At 42.2% G+C, this 23145-nt stretch overlaps 2 protein-coding genes across 2 annotated transcripts; both read left to right on the top strand.

Annotated features, from left to right (window-relative positions):
• The first annotated feature begins 181 nt into the window (after positions 1–181).
• Positions 182–8931, top strand: LOC120440020. Its single transcript, XM_039611570.1, has 3 exons — positions 182–498; positions 5474–5584; positions 8710–8931. Exons 1-3 carry the CDS (start codon positions 358–360, stop codon positions 8929–8931), a joined length of 474 nt encoding a protein of 157 aa, XP_039467504.1. The 5' UTR covers positions 182–357.
• zgc:112183 (uncharacterized protein LOC550410 homolog) lies at positions 8823–21298 on the top strand. Its single transcript, XM_031732615.2, has 9 exons — positions 8823–9429; positions 10433–10543; positions 13033–13074; positions 15093–15159; positions 15279–15331; positions 15753–15818; positions 16559–16615; positions 16697–16773; positions 19999–21298. The coding sequence occupies exons 1-9, from the start codon at positions 9319–9321 to the stop codon at positions 20099–20101; spliced, it is 687 nt and encodes a 228-aa protein (XP_031588475.1). The 5' UTR covers positions 8823–9318; the 3' UTR covers positions 20102–21298.
• Positions 21299–23145: the final 1847 nt, after the last annotated feature.

Below are 23145 nucleotides of genomic sequence, written 5' to 3'. Positions count from 1 at the left end.
GAACATGATGGGAGATATTTATGAGGCTCTCTCTCCGGGGCGCCGAACACTTCCTTTTCCCTTCCTTGTTAAAAAGCTCAACATGACTTGCATCATAAATACTGTATAAGCTACACTTCCGTTATCATCTCTGACCAAAACTCCTTCTTTTAAATATTTAGTTTCAACATAATTATACATCGTAGCATGGGGATATAAACCATCCAGGGGTGAAAGAGACATGCAGAGAAGGTGGGGTGGAGGAATTAAGACGGGGTGATAAAAAGGATGGAGAGGAAGCATAAACGGTTAGTTCAATTCTAGGACTTCACCTGCTTTTTGGTTAGGAGCTGATAAATAGTATTTAATAGAAAGAGGATGGACGACAGCTGGGATACACACAGGATGGATGAGGAGGGGAAGATGGTTTCCTCGGACAGCGCGTACATGTCATCCACAGAGGACGGACAGACGCCCACGCCCATCACCTACCCTTATAATGAAGAACTAACACACAAGGTATCTATGTAACTATATTAAAAATGATGGGGGGAAACTAACAATATACAAACTGAAATTACAGAGTACCACAGAAAAAAAAATCATAAAATTCTTAATTTACTTTTAAATTAACTTTCTAAAGGATGTGCTTTTTTAAATAATTAACTATTCTTTCCACAGTGACTCCTTTTCTGTGTCATTTTCTGGAAACATCTGTAACCAACAATAATCTCCTAATCGCTCTGTGATCTAATGCCACCCAATATAACCTCCCTGTAGTACTAGTGCAAATTTTGGTTTCGATCAATACCAAATGAATATAGGACCAGTATTGCTGATACTGATACTTTTAACCTATGAACACAGCTCAGGGTTAGGGGAGTGCGGTGTGTCATGATTTATGAGTGTGAATGGATGAATGAGACATGTTGGATAAAACTAAAAAACTAAAAGTGCTGTCTAAGAACCCCTTTTATTCCCCTTTTATTTGGTGTGTTTGGGTCTGAGAAAAACATTCAAATCATCAGCTTTACTGCTGTTATCACCACAACACTGCAGTGCTTTGCTGGAAAGAGCACATCACTTAATGTTCACCGATTTCGCGTTAGTCATCGGTCAGCAGGATAACTTCTGGACTTTGTCACAATCACAGGAGCTGCACAGTTTTAACTAAAGACAAAGCAAGTGAAATCCTGTTTATTGTCTCCGATTGTGGGCATTTCTTGCAGATAGTCTAATGGTTTAATCACTCTGAATGCTCCGTAATTCCATTAGTGGATATGTGTGAAACAAGTATTCTATTATGGTAAGCCAAGAACAAGCTCCTGCTTCCTCACTAATTGAATTCATGGATGCATTTGTTGTTTTGCCGAGTTCTAGCCTGCCAGCAGCCCCAGCACATACTACATACTGATGGTTCCAATTTTGTTTGCAGGCTGCACTGAGCCAGTTGGCTCTCAACTCTTTAAATATCCAGTAAATGTTGAAGTCCTACATGAAAACGTGTGACAAGAAACTGCTTCGGCGAGAAAGTAGAAAATAAAATATGCACTGTAAAAGCAAAAACCTGCAGTCTTTTCAGCATTTTACCAGAAGGGACGTGGGGTGATGTGCTCTTTCTTTTGGATGTTCAGTTTGAGCTAGAATTTTAATCTCATCATGTAAAGACCTCTGCAGTGTAGCAACGCTGTCACAACTAGTTTGACAAAATGTAAAATTGGGCTCCAGCAAAAGCACCAAATATGCCGAAACACCGTGTTTGTGAGATGCTGCTGGCTTCTAAAGCTGTTCTGGGTCTCCTCAGTGTCAGGGTTCAGACAGGTCTCTGAAAAAGCTGTAGTTACCCCCCCACCTCCCGCTTCATAACATACACACCACCAATCTCCTGTGCTTCGACTTCTGTTTCCTGGCTGCTCTCGTCTCCAGCGTCAGTCCTGAAAACGTTGCCAGCATGCTGACATCAAAATTTCATGTAGGTGGTATGAAATAGTAATCTGATGGTTTCAGAGGGGGCCACACGCTACATCTAACCTGGTCTGCATTGTTTCTACTTCAGGTGCTCATACCTGCTCCCTCTGTGAAAGGGATGCAAGCAAACACTTTATGTTATATCTGCTATTGAAAACTAAAAGCACCCTGCTCCGGAGTTTCCATCAAAAGGAAGCACGCTGGAGAGCGAAGGAGCAAGCCACATAGCCTCAGATGTTCGGTCTGCATGTCACCTTGTTAGATTTTTAATGTGGGGAGCAAATTGAATGTGCAGAACATGAATATCGGTGATTAAAGTGAGGCGTACAGAGGCTGCCTGCTGTCACGCTGCACTCTATCTGAGCTCCTTGACACTGCAGATAAGAAGCAGGCGGTGGAGTCTGGCCTGCTGGAGGAGGAGGAGGAGGGTGAGGAGGACTTCTGTGTGTGGGGAGGCGGTGGGGTGAATAATGTCAATAAAGAAGGCAAGCATCTGCTGCCAAGGACCTCAAGGCTGGGTACTCTAGAAGCCAGGGAGACAATAACCATGGCGACAAGGCCAGTTGTTGCCAGAGCTGCGGTGGCAAATCAGCAGATGGCAGCTGGGGTGATGGATGACCCTCAGCAAACAGAGCCAGCGGCTGTTTCTGTGGCGCTGCGTGTTGCTTTTGTGCGTGCGTCAGATTCTCAGTCTGAAACGTGTACAAGAACATTTCACACCTGCATGAAGTCTTAAAACATGTTTGTGTGAGATCTTTTCAGTTAAATTAAGCTGGCAGTAAAATAACAAATCAAGTAAAACTGCAGTATTACCACCAAAATGTTTTTGTTCCAAAGAAACGTGTCCCCTGTAGGACCCTAATGTGGTAATATAGCTATTCTCAAAGTCAACACCCTGAAAATCCCAGGGGTTCCACCCAAATATTAAATCTTCACTCTAATCAAATTACAAGAGAAAGTACTTTGGCTCACCTGCAGTACCTTTGAAGGCCATCAGGGGGCCCTGGCTCTCTCTTTGGGAATCACTGTGTTAACGAGTTATGGCCCCACGTGAGCTTCTGGTGAAACTGCTGCCGAAGCATTTTCTTAAATCAACATTATGTTGCAAATAAATAATAAAATTTAAAAGACCAAATTATTACACATAATTTATGGACATCTATGGTTTGATTTCTTTGCATGCGTGGATTGGATGGGTTGTTAAGACATCTGGTGAGAATTTCATTTCAACGGCACCTTTAGAAATAGATTTACTTAGAAAACTGCTGACGTGTTCAGTTCTTATTTTACCTGCTGTATCTTCCAGGTGAGATGATGGTAGTGTTACTGCACAGCACGGTTGTTATAGTTAACTAAAACTAAACTGAAACTAAATGGGAAACAAGATTTTATAAATAAAAACACATTTATATTACAGCTTGCCTGATGAGGCTTTGGTCGTCTACACGACTGTGAGTCCACTGCTTTTAAAATGTGTGTTTTTATTGTAATACCTGCACTGATTTTCCTAAATCTTCCCTCTAGTATGACTTACAATATACAACAACACCTAAAAAGACTAAAACTCACACTGAAGGTAATAAAAACTAAACTAAAACTAAAGATTTTGAACAAATGAACTAAAACAAACAATCAAAAAATAACTGAAACTAAACCGAACTAAAACCAACAGTATGAATGTCAGTATGAAATAAAAGTTCAAACCTATGAGAAAATACAAAACTATAATGACTCTGCTGCCCAGAACCATATATTTAGATTTAAAACCTCCACATGTGACGTTTTTGTGCTCTTTCTATTGATCCACTGTGATCTGTAATGTATATGTGACATGATGCAGTGGGGGGGGGGGGATAATTATTGATCTCCTGCTGAATTTAGTTTGTAAGTTTGCTCACTTCCAAAGAACCCGGTCAGAAATCTGACTACCACTGATCTTTTAAAGTGAGCAAACTTACAAATTCAGCAGGAGGATCAATAATTCTTCCTCATGCATAGCGTGGTAGTGGATCAGTGTTAACTCTGTCACCTCATAGCAAGAAAGTCCTGGGTTCAAATCCAGCCTGGAGCCTTTCTGTATGGAATTTGAATGGATGGTTGTCTGTTTGTGTAAACCCTGTGATGGACAGGTTAGCTGGGATAGACTCCAAACTCTAATTTGGACAAGCAGAAGAAAATAAATAGATTGCACTTGCTTATTTTTAAGATATCCTAACCTGATGCTAAGAAGTTGTTTTACTAAACTGTAACTAGCCTGAACTAAAATTAGTTGGTGACACTTTATAAAGTGGTGCATGACTATAAGAAATTTCAACATATTTTATATGAAATTACAATGTAATTATATTTACCTACAAATCCTTAAAGGTAGATGAACTAGAATAAGGGGGTAGCAAGTCTGGCTTTTAGACAAAAAGATATTACCCTGCTGTGAGAACATTTAAGTGCAATTTCATAGTAATTTTGCATCCAACAATATTTCCCAGACTTACATCCAAAATATGTTGTACTTTTCAGTGCACGGGCTGTATTATGAAGTGCATTCAACTCACCTGAATATTCGTTAGGTTAATGTACGTGATGGATGTTTTATTATTCAACAGTCCTTTTATGTATATTACAAATATACATGTGACGAAGACTGTTCTCCCTGACCAGCTTAAAGTGAAAATAAATGTGTGTGACCTATTATAGAGCCAAAGTTAAGCCACTCCATAATATGGATGTAAGATGGGGAAATACACTTTATTTTTCCACAGAATTCATATATTATTCAACACTTTACTGAAAGAATAGTTTGTTTCCTGTGAAATTTCCATAGGTATGCGATACTTAAAGTTAATCAAATTATTTTGGCACATTGCACACTACTTAAAATGAGTTATACACAACTTAAATGTACTCACAACATAGTAATTTCTTTGTTTCATGTAAACTCTGACTTCTTACCCCTTTATTCTAGTGTAGCTACCTGTAAGTATTTGTAGGTAAATATATTTATATTGTAGTTTAAATAAAGTACACTAAAATTCCATGTAATTACAGGGTAATTACACCTTTAGTCACAGGCTGTATTATAACATGTTACCTGTTAGTTAATACCTCTGTATGCAAAGCTCTTTACTTTGATGAGCTGTACTTAGGTTAACAGTTAGAACTGAAGGTGAATCTGTGATGTCTAAGAGAAAAATGGGAGTAACAGAGAGATGGTGGCACCTTGAGGGTACAGGAGCAGATGTGAGGCATCAGTCTGAGACGTGAGCACGGATCTCGCACACATAACCCGATTACATTCCCGCTTCACCGGTGCCCATTGTGCTTCCCCCTTTTTGCTGTTATTGACTCCCAGCTCCGGCTGTCACACAGCATCATGGAGCACAGAGCTCCACACTGAGCAGCCTATGAACACACGCATTGTCCTACACCGCCTGTGCCCACACAGCGCAGGGCCTCGGGCGACAAGTAGAAGCTGCAGCACTGAAGCCTGCATGATGTTGCCTCTGTCTCTCTGTAAATCTGTCTGCAGACCATCCTGGTGGGGGACAGCGGAGTGGGCAAGACCTCCCTGCTGGTTCAGTTTGACCAGGGCAAGTTCATCGCAGGGTCCTTCACCTCCACCGTGGGCATCGGCTTCACGGTGAGTCCACTTTTCATGTCCACCGCTCACCCCACCCACTCTGTATTTGTTCTGGCTCACTCATACTTCTGCCTTGCTCGCCCGTGTGTCTGTGTGTGTGTGAGTATATATATGTGTATGCTTTCTCTCCCTCCTCCTCCCACCTCATTAAGCCGCTGACTTCACCCGAGTGTTGAGGGACATGTCACCGTGATGGGCTGTTTGCACTAAAGTCGTGACATTTGCTGCGAAGCAAATCTTCTCTGTTTGGGTGCTGGGGAGTGTTTGACTCCTTCGGTATGTGTCAGTGAAGTGCGGCGTGAATCAGCGGCGCTTCTCCACTGCGCCAATGTTGCATTTTATCACTGCATTCATTATAATCCTTAACACACTGCAGGGGTTAAGGATTATAGTCAATGATGCCAATGCTACAATTGAAATTACTATCAGGAGAGCACAAGTGATGGATGCTGAGGCGTGCAGGCTGTTTGCTGCTGGATGTTTGTTGCAAAGATGCTTCCAACAAGACTGATTTGATGCTTTGTGACATTTTTTTTTTGTGTGTGTGTGGCTGAGGGTTAGGCTGGGTGACAAGTGAAGGCCAAAGGAGACAAACAGGAGGCATGCATGGCTTAGTCTGGTGCATTTTTTCCCCTTGTTGCCACACTGATGATAACTTTGGCTTTGTGTCATTGCCATTAGTGCAGCGCAAAGGAGGGGGAAAAAATCTGCGGGAAAGTAGAAAACTGGCTTTGGCATTGCACATTTGCATAAGTTTGCATAAATGTATGATTCAAGGTTCAAAAGCCCTGCAGAAAGATGCACTACAAAAATAAATAGATAAATAAATAAATCTTCTGGAAGCGTAAGTGTGCTGGATTAAAGTCAGGGGTGAGACAGGGTGTGCAAAAAGCGCCTTTCATTGGGTGTCTGCAGGCGACACTTTGAAAGGACCTGGCTGAGATGATCAGCAAGGTGGAAATTCAGGCAGTTGTGCTGAGCTGGCTGGAACAAATTGAGATTTAAAGCTTTTTCAGTCTCTGCGTTCAGATATTTTAGACATGTCTTCTCTTCATAAGCCGTAAAGCAGTGAATCGGGGGGGAAAATGGGCACGCAGGAACGCGTAACTGACAGTTTATCTGATACGATCTGAAATGTTAAATTGACTCATTTTCCTCAGCTGCACCTCCAACGTGCTGCTCTGACACGGCTCTGTCATGTCGGTTAGTGAGTGTTTTTCCATGTGGAGTAATTTGCTGAGAGTGAGAGACGCGAGTTCTTTAATGAGAACTGTGCAGGTTTGATTTAAATTACTATAACTGAGCAAATAAAGCAACACGACAAAAGTGGCAGAAGGTAAAAAAACAAAAGACTTACACAGAGCTGTGAAAGTATTTGCCGCCTTCCTGAATTCTTAGCTTTTTTGCACATTTGTCGAACTTAAATGTTTCAGATCATCAAACAAGTTTCAGTATCAGACAAAGAAAACCCGAGTCGATACAAAACACAGTTTTTAATGGTGATTTAATTGATGGAGGGGGAAAAAGTTATCCAAACTTACCTGGCCCTGTGTGAAAAAGTAATTGGCCTCTAAACCTAATAACTGGCTGTGCCACCCTTAGTAGCAAGAACTGCAATCAAGTGTTTGTGATAACTGGCAGTGAATCTTTCACATCATAGGAGGAATTTTGGCCCACTCTTCTTTGCAGATTTGTTTTAATTAAGCCACGCTGGAGGGTTTTCAAGCATGAATGGCCTATTTAAGGTCATGCCACAGCATCTCAATCTGAATTAGGTCCACACTTTGACTCGACCAGTCCAAAAGCTTAGTTTTGATGTTTTTTAGACATTCAGAGGCCAACTTGCTGGTGTGTTTCAGATAATTGTCTTGCTGCAGAACCCAGGGGCCTTTCAGCTTCAGGGGACAAACTCATGGTCAGAAATCATCCTTCAGGATTTTCTAGTAGAGAGCAGAATTCATTGTTCCAACATTTGCAACAAGTTGTTTAAGTCCTGAAGCAGCAAAGCAGCCCTAGACCATCACACTACCACCACCATGTCTGACTGTGGTGGTAGTGATGTTCTCTGTAAATGCTCTGTCAGTTTTACGCAGATGGACTGAAACCTTCTAAAAAGTTCAACTTTGGTCTCATCAGTTCACAGAATATTTCCCAGGACATTTTGGAGATCATCAAGATGTTTTTTTTTGGCAAATGTGAGCCTTTGTGTTTTTTGGTCAGCAGTGGTTTTCTCCATAGATTCCAGTCGCCTTTTTTCAGCTGTTTCTTTTAGAAATCTGTTGCATTTTGAAATCATCTAAGGAGCCTGGAAAGAAAAGTGACTGGACTTTTCGCTTTTCTTTCCAGGCTCCTTAGAGTCCTGTGACCTGGATGACTGACAAACCAGACAGACATATTGCATTTTGAAATCTTTTAGCCTGCTTCAGTTTGTCAGACAGCTTCCGTTTCATTGATTTCTTTATCCAACATGTCTGGCAGTAATGAGGCCTGGGTGTGGCTTTCAGCTCTCCAGGAAAAAAGAATGTGGTTAATCACAGTTAACTCATGATTTAACAAAGGATCACACAGAGCCACGTAGATTGGGGTCGCTTTTTCCCTCCATAATGAATGAAATCTCCATTTTAAAAAGAAACTCAGGAGTAAAACAGAAAACAAATGTGGACACAGACGGCTAGGAAACCACAAAACAACGACATTCCCAGCTCCTTGTTTTCTCATTATGTTAATGCCAGAGGGGGAGACGCTGCTGCCGCTGACGGGGACTCATGAGCTCATATATCTGAGCGGCAGATCGCATGTCAGTTACGTAACATTAATGATCTGTGACCGTGCCGCCCTTAGTCCCATCTGAGCGCGGAGAGTCTCCTCTCCGAACGGCAGGTGGAGACAAACACTGTCTGCTGCTGTAGCTGGAAACTGGGAAGAAAACTGGTCGATCAAGAAACGCAAGAATAACAAAAGACTCGAACCAGTTCATCAAGACTGGATAGAATGTCCCAGGATAACAAAATAAATGTTTTTTTTAAATGGGGCACATATTATGGCTGAGGTTTTTGTGTGTGCGCAGCGATGTTGATGATGGTGTAAATGAACAGCCAAGTATGATTTGTGGGTCTGTAAACTAGCGGTCCGTCCGTCCACCTGTCACCTGTGTGTATTGGGGGGTTGATCCTCGCGATCGAGCACCACCACCTGTGGCAGATGACACAGCCGTCAGCGCGTCTGACCCCCGCGGCTCCAATGTCAGCGTGAAAGACACACCACCGTCCGCGGAGCCGCCGTCGACGTCCTCGCATAGCTGTTCACTTAATGATCTGCCCACGCCACGATGCACCGCTACCCTCTGAACAATCACACTAATGTTTCCGCCTGCTTGTCATCGCTGCCTTCTTTTTGACTGCTGGATGGCGCCGCTGCAGCTGATGTTTAAGTTTTGACCGTCTTCTTCCGCGTCTTCTCACAGTGCGCGAGTTGAGGTGTGATTTTTTTCTCCTCCTTTCTTTACTTGGGAAGGTGATCCTTTCGTGGCCACACGCAGTATGCGAGCAGAGGTGGAGGCTGGCGGACACTGGGACTGAGTTGGCGGAGATCTCGCTGGAGGCTCGGTGCGCGTCTCTCTTCCTTTTTTTGTTTTCTTGGACACCTTCGGAGATCGGAACTGTTTGGGGTTTTTAATTTTTAATTTTGGAAGGGGGGGAGGCTCTTTAGCCTGCGCTCTTTCCCTTGGCACTGCGATGTCCACGAGAAAGGCATCGTTGACGGAGAAGCAGGCAAAAAACGGCACATCAAAATATGTCTTGGAGAGATGCGCTTCTATTAACGAGTATTACGATATTGCCTTCAAGGTGTGTATTTCCGTCTTGTTGTGTCTGTGTTCGGGGGGCTTGTTTTTGCCTTTTTTCGTGGTGCTACTGTTGGAACAGGTGTGTACATTTATTGCACTGTGACAGCAGCTGGGTGTACCTGCAGTAGCAGCAACACGATTATTGACTTTTCACATGTGCAGCGCTCACTGGTGATCACAAGCGAGAGAGAGAAAAAGAAATGCAATCTGAAGGCTCTGCCTTTTAGCAGGCCATTATTTTTTTTTTTTTTTTACAGTTTGCACAATGACAGCAGAGCAGACAAGTCATCCACCCGGTTTGGTGCTGAATAAGCCTCTCTTTGAGGAGGCTCTAAATCCTTGTCCGCCCAGATGTTTGCAGAGGGTGTACTTGTTGCTCCTCACAGCTTCTGCTGAATGAGAGCCGCCCAGGTTTTTCACACTGTTCCATCAACTCACAGAGACGGCAGCAAAACTTGCATTAAAGCGCAACTGTGTTAGCCCGTGTGCATTTGCACGGTGTGTTTTTTTCTTTTGTTGAAGCAGACATGACTCTGTGTGTGAGCAACGTGTAATATTTTCACCTTCTCGCTGCTGGATTGATTGTATAATTACGCACCCCCGTTGTTGTAATTATATTGATTGGAAAGGGGTGCCTGCTGAAAATAAAATAAAAAAAATGATGAGAGTAAAATTACAGAGTTGGCTGATCACATCTTAACCCCCCCCCACTTGCAAAGTGTCACATCCTGGTGGCAGCTAAGTCAACACTGTAGTGTACTGTGGCTGTATTTGCCTACATTATAAAAGCTTACTGACATGATATACTGCACAGCGTGGTCGTGGGTGTCAAACTGTATGATTCCAGCTGTGAAATGTTCATGCAGTGTGTTTAATGCAACGCACATCTGTCGGTTTATTTTTGTGTCAGTGGGTTTTTGTTTTGTTTTGTTTTGTTTGTCTGTTTTGATCAGCTGTAACCTGTTGTCCCCTCTTCTTCTTCTTTGGTGGTGGGTTTGCTCTAGGTGATGTTGCTGGGAGATTCGGCCGTGGGGAAGACATGCCTCCTGGTGCGCTTCAAAGATGGGGCATTTCTGGGAGGCAACTTTATAGCCACCGTTGGAATTGACTTTAGGGTGAGAGAGAGATTCTATAGAACTCACCCAATGAGTCATAATGATGCTCAATTTCTCTATGAGCCTTTCCGTGTGTGTGTGTGTGTGTGTGTGTGTGCGTGCGTGTGCGTGTGTGTGTGTGTGTGTGTGTGTGTGTGTGTGTGTGTGTGTGTGTGTGTGTGTGTGTGTGTGTGTGTGCGTGCGTGTGTGTGTGTGCGTGTGCGGGTTATTATTCTTGTTAATCATATGAAGCAATAACTTACGTGTGCAAAAACAACCTAATGCTAAAAACAACAAAAGCAACAATAATCTGTCTGTTAACGAGCGACATCGACCCAATTATCACTCTGCAGTTTCCGCGAGGAACACTTCGTCATTCTGCGATGATAGCACCAAATGTACAAACGAGAAAAAAAAAAATCAGTGGAGTTCACAGACCACTTGTGCTGTTAGGCTGCGGACTGCTTCATAAATGTCTTGGCAGATGCCTGCCCACGTCCCTGTCTCCTGGAAAGATTGGCTGCAGCTCAGCTCAGTCCTGGAGGAGTCACCATGCTGACAGACGAGCTCTTATTCACACACACCTCATGTGCGCGCACACACACACAACCCACACAGTGCTGAATTTGATGCAAACGGGCAAATGTGCTGCTCGGACCGAGTGGACAGGCTCATCCTCAGCCTCCCCGTTTTCCTCCAATCAGAGCAAAGCACTCTCACTAATGGCAAGTCAAGTAGGGGGTAGGTAGGTGGGTGGGGGTGGTTCGAGGAGGAAATTGTGCTGCATTAGCCAAAGTGATGTATTGTCTTCTCTGGATGGAGGTGCAGACACGAAGGAGCGTAATGGATGTCTGACAGGTACATGAAGCATCAGCGTCTCTCACTCTGCCTCCCCTCGCTCAGCAACAAGTGCTGCAGCCAGTTCATAAAATGCATCAACACCAATCAACACTTGCATTCGTTTGTAGTGTCAGACTGAGGGCAGAGAGTCACTTTTCGCTGTCACCTTTGGGAGAAAGGTGAAGAGGTTGTCTTCTACGCATGCACAGGCAGACAGGCAGCGTGTTGTTGCAGCTTGTAACATGGCCGGTCTATTTTCGGCATGCTTCCTTGTAGCAGTTACTCAGCATGCGGGCTCCTCTCACGTCATAATTTTGTGGGGGGGAGAAAATGGAAACCCATGGCAACTAATGCAGGGGTTGAACCATGTCCATTCCGCCAAAAGCAGACGATTCAGCAGGTGGCAGCTCGTTGCTGCCAGTGACAGCCTTGCACACGTCATAGAGGTTTCGTTATTTGTGTTTCTGTGCGGCTTTTATGTTGTTTTTCTGTCTTTTTTCTTTTTGACGTGCGTGCTTCCGTGCTTTGCAGGAAAGGCAGGGAGCGTTTGAGACGACCTGTCACTGATATGAAGTTTCAGACTGATTAAGGAAGTGCACTTGCGAGTCATACTTCCTTCGTGTCGTGGTGGTTTTTGCAGTACATGCTTGAAATATACATGTGACCTGGTTTCGTCCTGCAGGTCACGGTGGCATGAAACCCCCCCTCAAACTCTCCCTTCACCCCCATGATGCGACGCACGGGAGAACTCGTGTTGTTTGCTCCTCTTTTGCACCCTTCCCAAAAATCTGTTTTCTCATTTCAGCCACAGCATTTAGTCTTTTGTTGTTGTTGTTTGTTTGTTTTAGCAGAGGTGGGCAGTTTATCCAAACATCGATAGTATCGATAGGAATGTTGGTACTGGTATTGGATCGATACTAGTGCAACAGGATTGATATTTTGTTTCTATCCTCAGTTCAGTATGTAAACCTCTGAATTTTGTTTAAGTAATTTATATATATATAAACCTCCAACTTCAAGCATGCACTATATTCACAGATTTCACATAGATGAAAGTGTAAAATCTGTGTTTTGTTGTGTCAATCTATTATTGTGGAAAACAATACTCATTAGCCTTCATTAAAATGTGTTCCCAGACTGATGTCATAAATCATGACACACTGCTCTCACCTGCTGCCTTTATGGGTTAAAAGTATCGATACTGGGATTGGTATCTGCAATAATGGCCCTGTATTTACTCGTTATCGGATCAGTACCAAAATTTGCAGCATCTTAATCACAGCACTATTTTTTAGCCTGGTCGCCTAAACTATTTTAGACCAATCTTTTCTTTTCTTTTTTTAAAACAGGAAATCAGAGGGCACCCCTACAGGGCAGCAGGAAATTAACGGGGGAGTCCGTTGTTCTGCTGCCAGTCCTCTTTCTCACTGTTGTGTAATTAAGTCTCTTATCCCAAAGACCTCGCTGTTGTGTGGGTGTTGCAAATTACTTTCCCTGCCAGCATTCAAAGCCACTTTTAGTCGCCTTGTTTCTTTTTGTCACACACTGAGTCCATGAGCTTTTTTGGTCCGCTGTGATGTTCGTCATTCATTTCTGTGCCATTTCCGCAGCACTCCAGTTTCTAAGGCATATGGTGACTTGTCTCACGCAGACTCTCCTTGTTTTCCTAGAATAAAGTGGTGGATGTCGACAACCTGAAAGTCAAGCTACAGGTGAGAGCGTTGCACCTTGTCGATGTCTGCCTGCAGTTCACCTCATCGCATGACAGCTCCTCTTTCATCCCTCAAGCAGCTTTAATGGCCTCAGCTTTAGGTTCACCTCAGTTCATCCAGGGTGGGAGATTATAGAGAATCCAAAATTACCTGGAAAAGAAAAAGTGATTTCTCCCTTTAAATGAAATCTGCGATTTTAACTACTGTTAAATATATCCAGTTAAAGATATTGTGATAGTAAAAAGGAATTTGGGGTTTTATTCCGGCAGCATGTTGTTGGCACACAGTCCCCCAAAACATGGCAGTCTATCATCATGACCTGTTCATTCAACACTGAGTGGGTGGCAACAGATTTAGACTCCTCTGCTATCTTAGCTTCTCTTTTTCTGCAAGCATTATACATTAGAAAAAAAAATCCTGTGATTAATCCCAAACTAGACGTAATGAGTAACAGCAGAAAATCTAAAGTCTCAAAACGGTTCAGAGACTTCAAAGGGGCTGGATGAATTGCAGCAGGTGGATAGGATGTATTCAGCATTTCCTCATACCATTTATTTTACATTACAAATCATAACATTTGTTTAGTGTGACTAGCTTCGCTCTTTGATTTGTGTTTTGGAAACACTAGGTTTTTGTTTTTTTTAAAAGCATATAGCTTAATATTGTATGTTAACCTACATAGTGGTTCAGGAAGTTCAGAAGCAGCTCCACAACCTGCCAACATGCTGAATTAACAGAAACACCACATGTCTATATACAAACAACTAGATTAATTTCATTTGATTTTGAACTACAGGTGTTTTTTTGGCAGCCAGCTTTTAATTAATTTAGCTTTCATGCACTTAAAGTTTGGTTTGTGTTTGTTATACATATAATAGTGTAAAATAAATGCTGAGAAATGCCTAGAATATAGTAAAAATGCAGGATTTATTTAAGGATGTGAAACAGCTGCTACACTAGGCCAACTAATTTAGCAGTTGCTCTACTAGAGCCAGTAATTTTGCAAGACAATGAGCTAAACGGGCAAGCTGGTCATTTATTATAATTATACTCCCGGGCCGCTTCATTAGGTACACCTGTTCAGCTGCTGTTGCAACGCAAATATCTAATCACCCAATCACATGGCAGCAACATTTAGGCATGTAGAGATGGTTAGGGCGAAATGCTCAAATCGAGCATCAGAATGAGGAAGAAAGATGATTAAAAGCGACTTTGAACGTGGTATGTTTGTTGGTGCCAGATGGGCTGGTCTGAGTATTTCAGAAATTGCTGATCTGCTGAGATTTTCCAGAACAACATTTCTTGACTTGGCTGAAAAAAGAGGAAATATCCAGTGAGCGGCAGTTCTCTGGGAGAACTGCCTCTCATCTCTGGGCATCTCCATGCCAGAGGTGAGAGGAGAATGCTTTGAGCTGACAGGAAGGCAGCAGTAACTCAAACAACCACTTGTTCTGAACATAATGTGCAGAAGAGCATCTCTGAGGGTGTAACATGGGCTAAGGAAACAGGAAATCGAGGCTACATGGTCACCAAATCATCTCAAACTGGATTCTTGAACATGACAATGAGTTTACTGTAGTGCAGCGGCCTCCACAGTCACCAGATCTCAATCCCACAGAGCACTTTTGGGATGTGGTGGAAGGGGAGATTCACATCAATGACGTGCAGCTGACATGAACCAAAATTTCTAAGGAATATTTGCAGCATCTTCATGAATTGAGGCAGATCTGAGGGTCCAATCCGGTTCTAGCAAGGTGTACTTAATGAAGTGACCAGTGAGCAAAAAGCTACAAAAACACAAAGTTTAGCTTTATCTGCAAGCTTTAACTTCTAACTTCAACTACTCAGATTCTGGATTTGAATCAAATCTTCACTCATTACTGCGTTAGAGCTTTGTGGAGAGGTATTATCGCTCGCAGTGCGTGCTGCTGACAACAGGCTGTCTTGTATTTCGTGAGGGTGGATCAGGATGCACACCAGTGTTTGCATACCATGTAACTGTGTGCTTTGTTACCCAGATCTGGGATACAGCCGGCCAAGAGAGATTCCGCAGTGTAACGCACGCCTACTACAGAGATGCCCAAGGTAACCTTTGCATTTTTATATATTTTACTTCCTGATGCTCTCCGTGTGGGGGAAGGTCTAGAGTAGGTAATGAAGCAAAGCAGTGTGTAGCCCTTTTTTAAATGTTTCCTTTCTCACAGCGTTACTCCTGCTTTATGATATCACCAGCAAGCCATCATTTGACAACATCAGGGTAAGACTTTCTCAGATTACTTTCCCCCTTGTGCTTTTGCTGCCTCTGCCTCTCATTGCTCCTCTCTGCTCTGTGTTTATTTTCACTTCCTGCTCCCAAGCCCCCTCAAGCTGAACGTTAAACTCTATTTACATGCAAAGTACTGCGGGGGCCCGTAGCATCTTCTCTCTTTAGAATGACAAGATGTTATCATTTGCTTGGTTACACAGTTTCAATAATGAAAAGCAATAAAAGCATTCAAGGACAAGAGTGACTCAGTGACACCATGATTGATTGGAGGGTGGTAATAACGCACTGCTCAGGAGGAACAGCAGAGCGCTTGCTTCATCTGGTGGTGTTTGCTTCTTTTTTTTTTTTATTCAATTGACCAATACCCCCCAACCTCTCCTCCTTTGACTGTCTATCTTTTCTACTTTTGAAGGCTTGGCTGACTGAAATACACGAGCATGCCCAGAAGGATGTGGTCATCATGTTGCTCGGCAACAAGGTGAGCATAGCTTCCGTTTAGTGTTACATAAAAGATTAGGAGCATAACAAGTCCTTCGCACAATTTTAACACACCGTTGTCACACTTTGTCACACATGCACGAATGCAAACTCTTAATCTCTTAATATAACGTTCACAAGCGCACAAATTGATGTCCTGATCGTGTTGCTGCGTGTCTCCTCTGATTTGTGTGCTTTTAATGTGCACACTTGTGCACACAGAGACGGCCTGTTTTTAAATTTGTTGCTTTCATCCATCATCCGGTGTTATTCCATCATCATGACTATTAAGGATACATTCATCCAAAAACAGTGCCTCACTAAACTGCTGTTGATTTGCTTCAAGCGGCCGATGCATTGAATATTTCCTGCACAGCGCTTCTGGTGATGAAAAGAGACATTTTCCTGTCTCACTGCAACAGTAGTCATTGCTAATATATCTAAAAGCTCCCTCTGGTGGCTCAGAGAAAACTCACTCGTCTCAAGGGTCTTAGATGTCACGTAGCAGCAGCTCAGATTGTTAGCTGTGAAAGCAGCAGGACTGGTGGCATCGGTCTTCTGCTGGAGGTGGAGATTCTGACATTTCACCAGTCTGAAGGAGATCTGGCTCACCAGCTGGCGGCCCGGCTGCCAGATAAGAGACAGGATGTGCCGGCTGACGAGATGTAGCGGATGGCATGGTGAATCTGTGACCCGTCACCTACACTGTGATGACTTGTTTTTCCGTTTGCTGTCTTACAGTCAGACATGGCTGCAGAGAGGGTCGTGAAGACGGAGGACGGAGAGAAGCTGGCCAAGGTAATGCGTGACATTTTCAAGTGGTTATGTTCTCCACAGCAGAGGAGAGTCTTTACTCTTCTAATGTTTTTTCCATCTCAGGAATATGGAGTACCGTTTATGGAGACCAGTGCCAAGACTGGAGTCAATGTGGACCTGGCTTTTCACGCTATAGGAAAGTAAGTTTTAAACCTCCTGTAATCAATACCTATGTTTAGACAATGGATGAGATTACATTATGTAATGGAAATTAGTTGACCGGAGCGAGGAACCCACTTTGGTGTAGGTCAGCTGATAATTTTTGGTTTTACAGAATGTGGCTTTGAAGATTTAGTTGGCTTTCAGCATGCACATAGCATCATTTTACCAGGTAAAGCACCAATATGTCTGCCTAATGTGACAGTAGGCAGTTTTGTTGCCATGGTAGCATAATAGGGTAATATTATGTTATTCTTTTTTTTTAATTTTTCAGGCTTTTTTACATTTTTCCTCAAGTCTTACAAAGAGCAAATAATGCAGGTTTAAGAGATGTATGATCAAATGCTAATATTAATATTATAATTGCATTTTATTTTCCCCTCTAATTAAGAAAAACATAATCTGACTCAAATAATAAAACAAACTCATACTGGCTAATCACTGATGGTGGAAAAATTGTTTGAACTTCTGTACTAGTGACAAATATCCAAAAGTTACTTAGAGTCACATCTATTAAGAGATGGCTTTTGAACTGTACGTTGTAGAGGTGCTCTTATTTATAAATAAGGGCATACAAAGCTTGGTTCCCAATAGAAATTAGTAAAAGTATATATATATATAATGCAGCTCATTCTACCTTTGAAGCACAGTGGAGGTAGTGTCATGATTTGTGCCAGCTTGGCTAAACTGGGACTGGGACATCTTGTTGGCTTGGTGCATTAGCAGACAACCACATGCTGCAGTGGTCTGGGTTCAGCTCCAACCAGGAGCCGTTTGCTGCATGTCTTCCCCTCTCTTGATTTCCTGTCAGGCAGGAGTGTCATACAGCAGTGCATGGCCTGAATCTTAAGAGGTACTGAGTGATCCAAGAAGAAAATAATGCAAAACCAACAAATAAATTAAATGGGTGATGGGGCAAAAAAATAATTAAGGTTTTGGACAGACCAAGTCAGAGTTCTGTTGCAGTTATGAGCACGAGGTGCATGTTTTGAATACTTTTGGTCTGCTGCTGTTTGTCTTTTTTGGAACAGGGTGGTTGCAATATGGGAAAAAGAAATCCCACAACATTTAATTTTTTAAACAATATGCTGCCAGCATTGTGGGGTGAGTTTAACCATAACCTCATCCGGTAGCTTTGGGATAAACTGGATCATAGACTACAGTGGTATTTGTGGCTGAATTTGGGCACATCCTTGGAGCCAGTTTATAAACTCTAATGGGATTTATTCCCAGAAGTCTCTAGGCTTATGTAATAGCTTATTAATGTGCATAATTTTAGAATAACATCTTTAATGGTCACATATGGGTAGGATATCACCCAAAAAGTGTATTGAAGGGTCAATACACTTTTAGCCTTGTAGCGTAGTGCCTGATCTCAGAATGGACTAAAGGTTTATTTAAAAAATGACCTGGTACTCAGTCTAAAAGTAAACTAAAAAGACTGCACAGAATATATATATCAGCAAAAAAACAAACAAACCGATCTAGTTAGTGTAAAGTGTTTTTCTTTTGTAGCTATAGTTTATCAGTCATAGATTTTATTTCTGGGTCTCATAGCTTTTTCATTCATTTTTGCCACGTGGAGAGTCTGTAGATCACACTTTTGATTATTCCTATACCTAAATAAAAAAAATGAGTCATTTTTTAGCTTATTTAATGGAACAAAAAGAATGTTGTATTCATAAATATACACTGATTAATGTGTAACTTCTGTCAGAGTGTCCAAAGCCGACAATGTTAGATCCACTTCAAAGACTGTTTCACTAACAGCAGCTAACAGAAACGCCCACTGACAGGAAAGTTCAGGATATCCTCAAAAACTCACCTCGGTATTGCTGTCATCAGACAGCAGTGAGCTTTAGAGACTCACTTACTTGCATCAGACTCCTTTCACAAAGTTTTACAGCTAACAGAGTAAATGCATGTGGACACCCAGCATATTGACACCTGAGGTAAACAGCAGCTTGACAGCCCTACACTCACTACAGATAAACAGCAGCCAGAGGTGTTTGTCCCACAGGGGCCACCACAGCTTGGAATATGCACTTGAATTAGAAGGGGTGAGAAAACACACTTCAGTTGACTGCAATCTGGAACTTACTGAAATCTAGTGGTGAGATTTTACACAATATACGTTTAAATTTTGCGACTTTTCCCCTTCTTGTGTGCCTCTGCACCACTTCCACCACTTGCCTGGAAGTAGCCTATTTGTCAATTTCACCACGGACCTCAAACTTGTGCAAAGAAAATTAAGAAAAGAAAAGAAAACAAAGAAAAAAGCCCCGGATTTGATGTTGAGGATCATTAGTGGCCAAGAAAGCTGGACGACCAATGCTGGCCTTGTAAACACAATCATTCACACAATCAACATTTGGCTTTCTTCTCTTTTCTAAATAAAAAATGAAGTTGCGGGGTGCAGGGAAAATCATCGCTGATGATATCTCGTATCTTAGACTTCAAAAGCTATTCTCCTTTTAAAGACAGAACCCTTTGCAGTACGAACTGAATATAAATTGCACTAAATTGTGCATGTTTTTGTGCTCGGTCGACAAAGGTAACAAACTAATGAATTCTCTTCAGCTCGGGTCATGCTTGTGGAATAATGAACGCTGAGCTTTCACATGAGGGTTGTTATCCGCTTCATGCATACGCCTGACCTCTGTTGTTTACTCTGATGTTCTCCTCTCGGTTATGTGGTTGTTTTTTTTCTTCTCTGTCTCAGACTTTAAATTGATGCAATCAAGCCTTCCTCTTCAACTACTGCAAACCACTGGTTTTTGTTTAGTTTGTTGTTTGTTCCTGTTGTCTATAATTATTATTAGTATGGGACTGTTTGCATGTCAGGCTTTCTCTGGACTCTAAATAATAAGTGTGTGATTGCTGTATTTTAATGAGTTACTGAATGGAAGCAAATCTACAAAAGGTTCACATGAAGTCTGCAATGACTGCATATAACGTGTGCTTCCAGACCTGCAAATGAGACTAATGCAGGTGATTTGTAATGGTAATGTGATGGCAGTCTTAAGTGGATGTCAGATTAAATGATAGCACGCCTGAGGCATTCTGATAAAATCTCAGAACACGGAGATCCTGATATGTTTCTCTTCGTTTCTCATATTCTTTATTTGCTCAGCCTGTCTGTGCTCCATCCCACACATCTGCCACCTCTGCATCTAACTTCCTGCATCTCTCTCTTTCTCTATCAGGGAGCTGAAGCACAGAGCGACGCAGCAGCCAAATGAGCCCAAGTTCCAGATACACGACTACATCGAGTCTCAGAAGCACAAGACTGGCTGCTGTGGCCCGTAGCTGATGCTGATAATCTGGCAGAGAGAGACACATACAGATAAAGAAATGTGGAGGGAGGGAAAGTTTACAAAAAAAAAGAAAAAAAAAGCTGGTCTCTCTTATGAAAGCCAATCCCTGCACCAAAACCTGAGAAGCAGACGTCCTCGTCTTCGCTCCACCGAGCTTACGGCTGAATGAAAGTGAATCTGGATTGGCTGCCATCCCCTATTTGAAATGTGAATTTCTACCTTTTATGTCACGTGTAGAGATATTTGTGGGGTTTTTTGTGGTGACAGTTGTATCAAAGCTACCAGTCAGGAGTTGCAGACTGAAATGCTATATCCATCTGCAGGGATGGGAAGAATGAACAGGTTAAACAACCGCTGGTGCCGGCGATTGCCAGCGTGGATATAGCATTTCATTGCTGCGAAACTCTGAGTTTGTTTAATCCCAGTTATATCAGGCTGTGAACAGAATCCTTTTTTGGCCTTACAGTCTTTTAAATCTTTAAGTGAGTCTGAGTCTCACGATGAGATTGTAGCTAAAATGATCCCATCTGTTTACATCTGTACTGCTGTTAGATAGAATAAAGCCAACATTTGGAGGGCGTTTACCCACTCTGTGTCTGTCTGTACATTCAATTCAGGGCCAGTGAAACGCCATCCCGAGTACTGTATGTGTAACTATACACAGTGGGATTATTTCCACTGTTCCCTCCACATGCACCACTCACACACAGCAGCAGCACAGCACTCCCCCTCACACAAACGTTGTCGTGTCCCCTTCGGTGGTGGATGTCGGTGTGTGTAGCCTGTAGCCAAGCTGTATTTGTGCATCACTTTTCTTTGTACGCTGTTCTTTGCTCATTATGAACGTTTGCTCGTCAGACTTGCTCTGTGTCACATTTGTCCTCTCTTGAGAGGTTGTCACGGTGATCACAAAGTGCCATGAAAAAGTGCTTTGTTGTCATACAATCTATAAAAATATATATATATTTTGTAATGTACGTGCTGCTGCTTTATTGAAGGCTGTCTTGTCTGCGTTTCTGTGTGTGTGTGTGTGTGTGTGTGTGCGTGTGTGTGTGTTTGGGTGGGAGTCGCTGACGAACGGCAAGATGTGCTGCAGTTAATGAGCCACTGTGTGGCAGCAGCTGCCCTGTTTATTCTCCAACATGCACAGCTAGAGAAAATAAAGTGCTTTATCAATCAGAAAACTGTACACATGTTAATAACTGTGGATTTGTGAGTGTGTTTTATGATGTTACTGTATGTAGGCAAGCTTTTTGCGAAAGGATGCTCAGGATCTGTGTGGTTGCACAGGTTAGATGGACTAGTGCACTGGGGTGATGTGAGAAGACGTGAAATACTTAAGAACACAGTCGTGATTCACTGTACACCTGAAGGCAGCTCGCCTCCTCTTTGGCTCACATCCATCTAAAGTATGACTCACTTAGCAGACCCGCTGAGGCTTTCTGTCCTTTCCTGTGGGGAAAAAAAAGTGCATTATTTGAGCGACTTTCCATCACCAACTTGAACCCACTGCTGCACGTGGTCAGCATACTGCTGAGAGCTTCAGCGTCTGTTCTCTTATCAGGGCTGGCAGCATTCTCAGCTGAGAAGTCAAATCCTGCCCGAGGTTTTAGCCGAGCAGCTTCCTGTCAGGATCTATTTTCACTGCCATGTCACTCATATCTCTGAGATGAGTTTGGGGTGACAGTGGAGTTGAAAACTGATGCTGATTATCGTTGACAGACAATCGCATAGCCAGAAGTGAATCTTTTGTTGGAGTTTAGGAGTACTGAAAGTCGATGCAGGGCTCCTAAAACGCCCAGTTTGTTCACATCGATCATTTAAATCCTGGTTATCTCCAGCTTCACCTGTTTTTACTGGACTCCACTCGGGTACTTTAGCACGACTTAACTTTCTTTTGATTGGTCGCCCCTCGCAAACAGCAGGTGGGTGGGGCATCTGTGCTCACAGCCAGAGCAGTGTGCATGAGATGACCATATGGAGTACATTCACTCTCTTTGACGTCATACAGAGACAAAAGCAGGAAACAAAATATTTGAAGCTGAGCATTTAGAGCAATCTTTGCTCTCTAGGACTATCTGCACATATGCAGACTTCATTATTTGAGTCTGCCAAAGGAAAGTCCCCTTAAGTCCGATCTGGTGAGTCAGAAAGTCATAACTAGGTCTTGTCTGGTTACTAATTTGAGGCTGCAAGTCTTTATCAACCCCCAAACACTCTCATTAAAAACAGTATACAGTATCCTGCAGGGACATCAAACTCATCTCAGTGTGGGCCACACACAGCCCACTTTGATGTTAAGTGGGTCAGACCAGTAAAACTCCCTCTACATCAGTGTAAGAAGTTTAACTGAACATTTAATACCTGAAATATCTTAATATAAGAAAAAACTAATTTCAACAGTATGTATTGATTTGTCTACACAATAAAGAAATAATAAAAAAAATAGAAATAATTAAAAGAAAATTAAAAAATAATTAAATCTGTCAGCATGATTCTTTGGAAAAAATAAAGAAAATAAGTTGAAAAAATTAATTTAGTAGCTCAATGCCCAAACAAATTTCTAAGGTAGTCTGGTAAATAAATATAAAAAAAAAACAGGAACTTTTCAGTCATTTAATTGTTTCTCTATTACTTAATTACTTTGATGTAGTATGAATTTAGCAAAAACTGTAAAACTGAAGAAAATACAGTTAAAAGTTCATAATTTATGGGCTCCACCCCTACCTGAGTGGAATAACTGTTTATACAGCAGTGTGTGGAGTGAATATGCTAATGATGTTTTACCTATGACTTCAGAAAGCTAAAAATAAAACTAAGAATTAACTGATTAAGATTTTAAAATCCCCAGGATTACTCTGTGTGTATTTTTATATGTATTGTTTTCATCAAATGCTGTTTTTTCTTATTATTATTATTATTATTTTTTGGAAATCATCGCTCCTCGATTTGTATTTGCTCCTCCACTGGCCCCTAGTTTGCATGAAGCTGCCAGCTGGGCCGTTCAGTGAACGCACCTCCCTCTTCCTGAGTGGC

This window comes from Oreochromis aureus, linkage group 4 (assembly GCF_013358895.1).
Source record: "Oreochromis aureus strain Israel breed Guangdong linkage group 4, ZZ_aureus, whole genome shotgun sequence".
NCBI classification, from domain to species: Eukaryota; Metazoa; Chordata; class Actinopteri; order Cichliformes; family Cichlidae; genus Oreochromis; species Oreochromis aureus.
This window is presented reverse-complemented; position numbering and strand designations above follow the sequence as displayed.

Coding starts and splice junctions, on each gene's coding strand:
- zgc:112183 (XM_031732615.2), top strand. CDS start 9,319: ATGTCCACGAGAAAGGCATCGTTGACGGAGAAGCAGGCAAAAAACGGC. Junction 9,430..10,432: donor ATTACGATATTGCCTTCAAG/GTGTGTATTTCC, acceptor GGTTTGCTCTAG/GTGATGTTGCTGGGAGATTC. Junction 13,075..15,092: donor ACCTGAAAGTCAAGCTACAG/GTGAGAGCGTTG, acceptor TTTGTTACCCAG/ATCTGGGATACAGCCGGCCA.
- LOC120440020 (XM_039611570.1), top strand. CDS start 358: ATGGACGACAGCTGGGATACACACAGGATGGATGAGGAGGGGAAGATG. Junction 499..5,473: donor ATGAAGAACTAACACACAAG/GTATCTATGTAA, acceptor ATCTGTCTGCAG/ACCATCCTGGTGGGGGACAG. Junction 5,585..8,709: donor CCGTGGGCATCGGCTTCACG/GTGAGTCCACTT, acceptor TCTGTAAACTAG/CGGTCCGTCCGTCCACCTGT.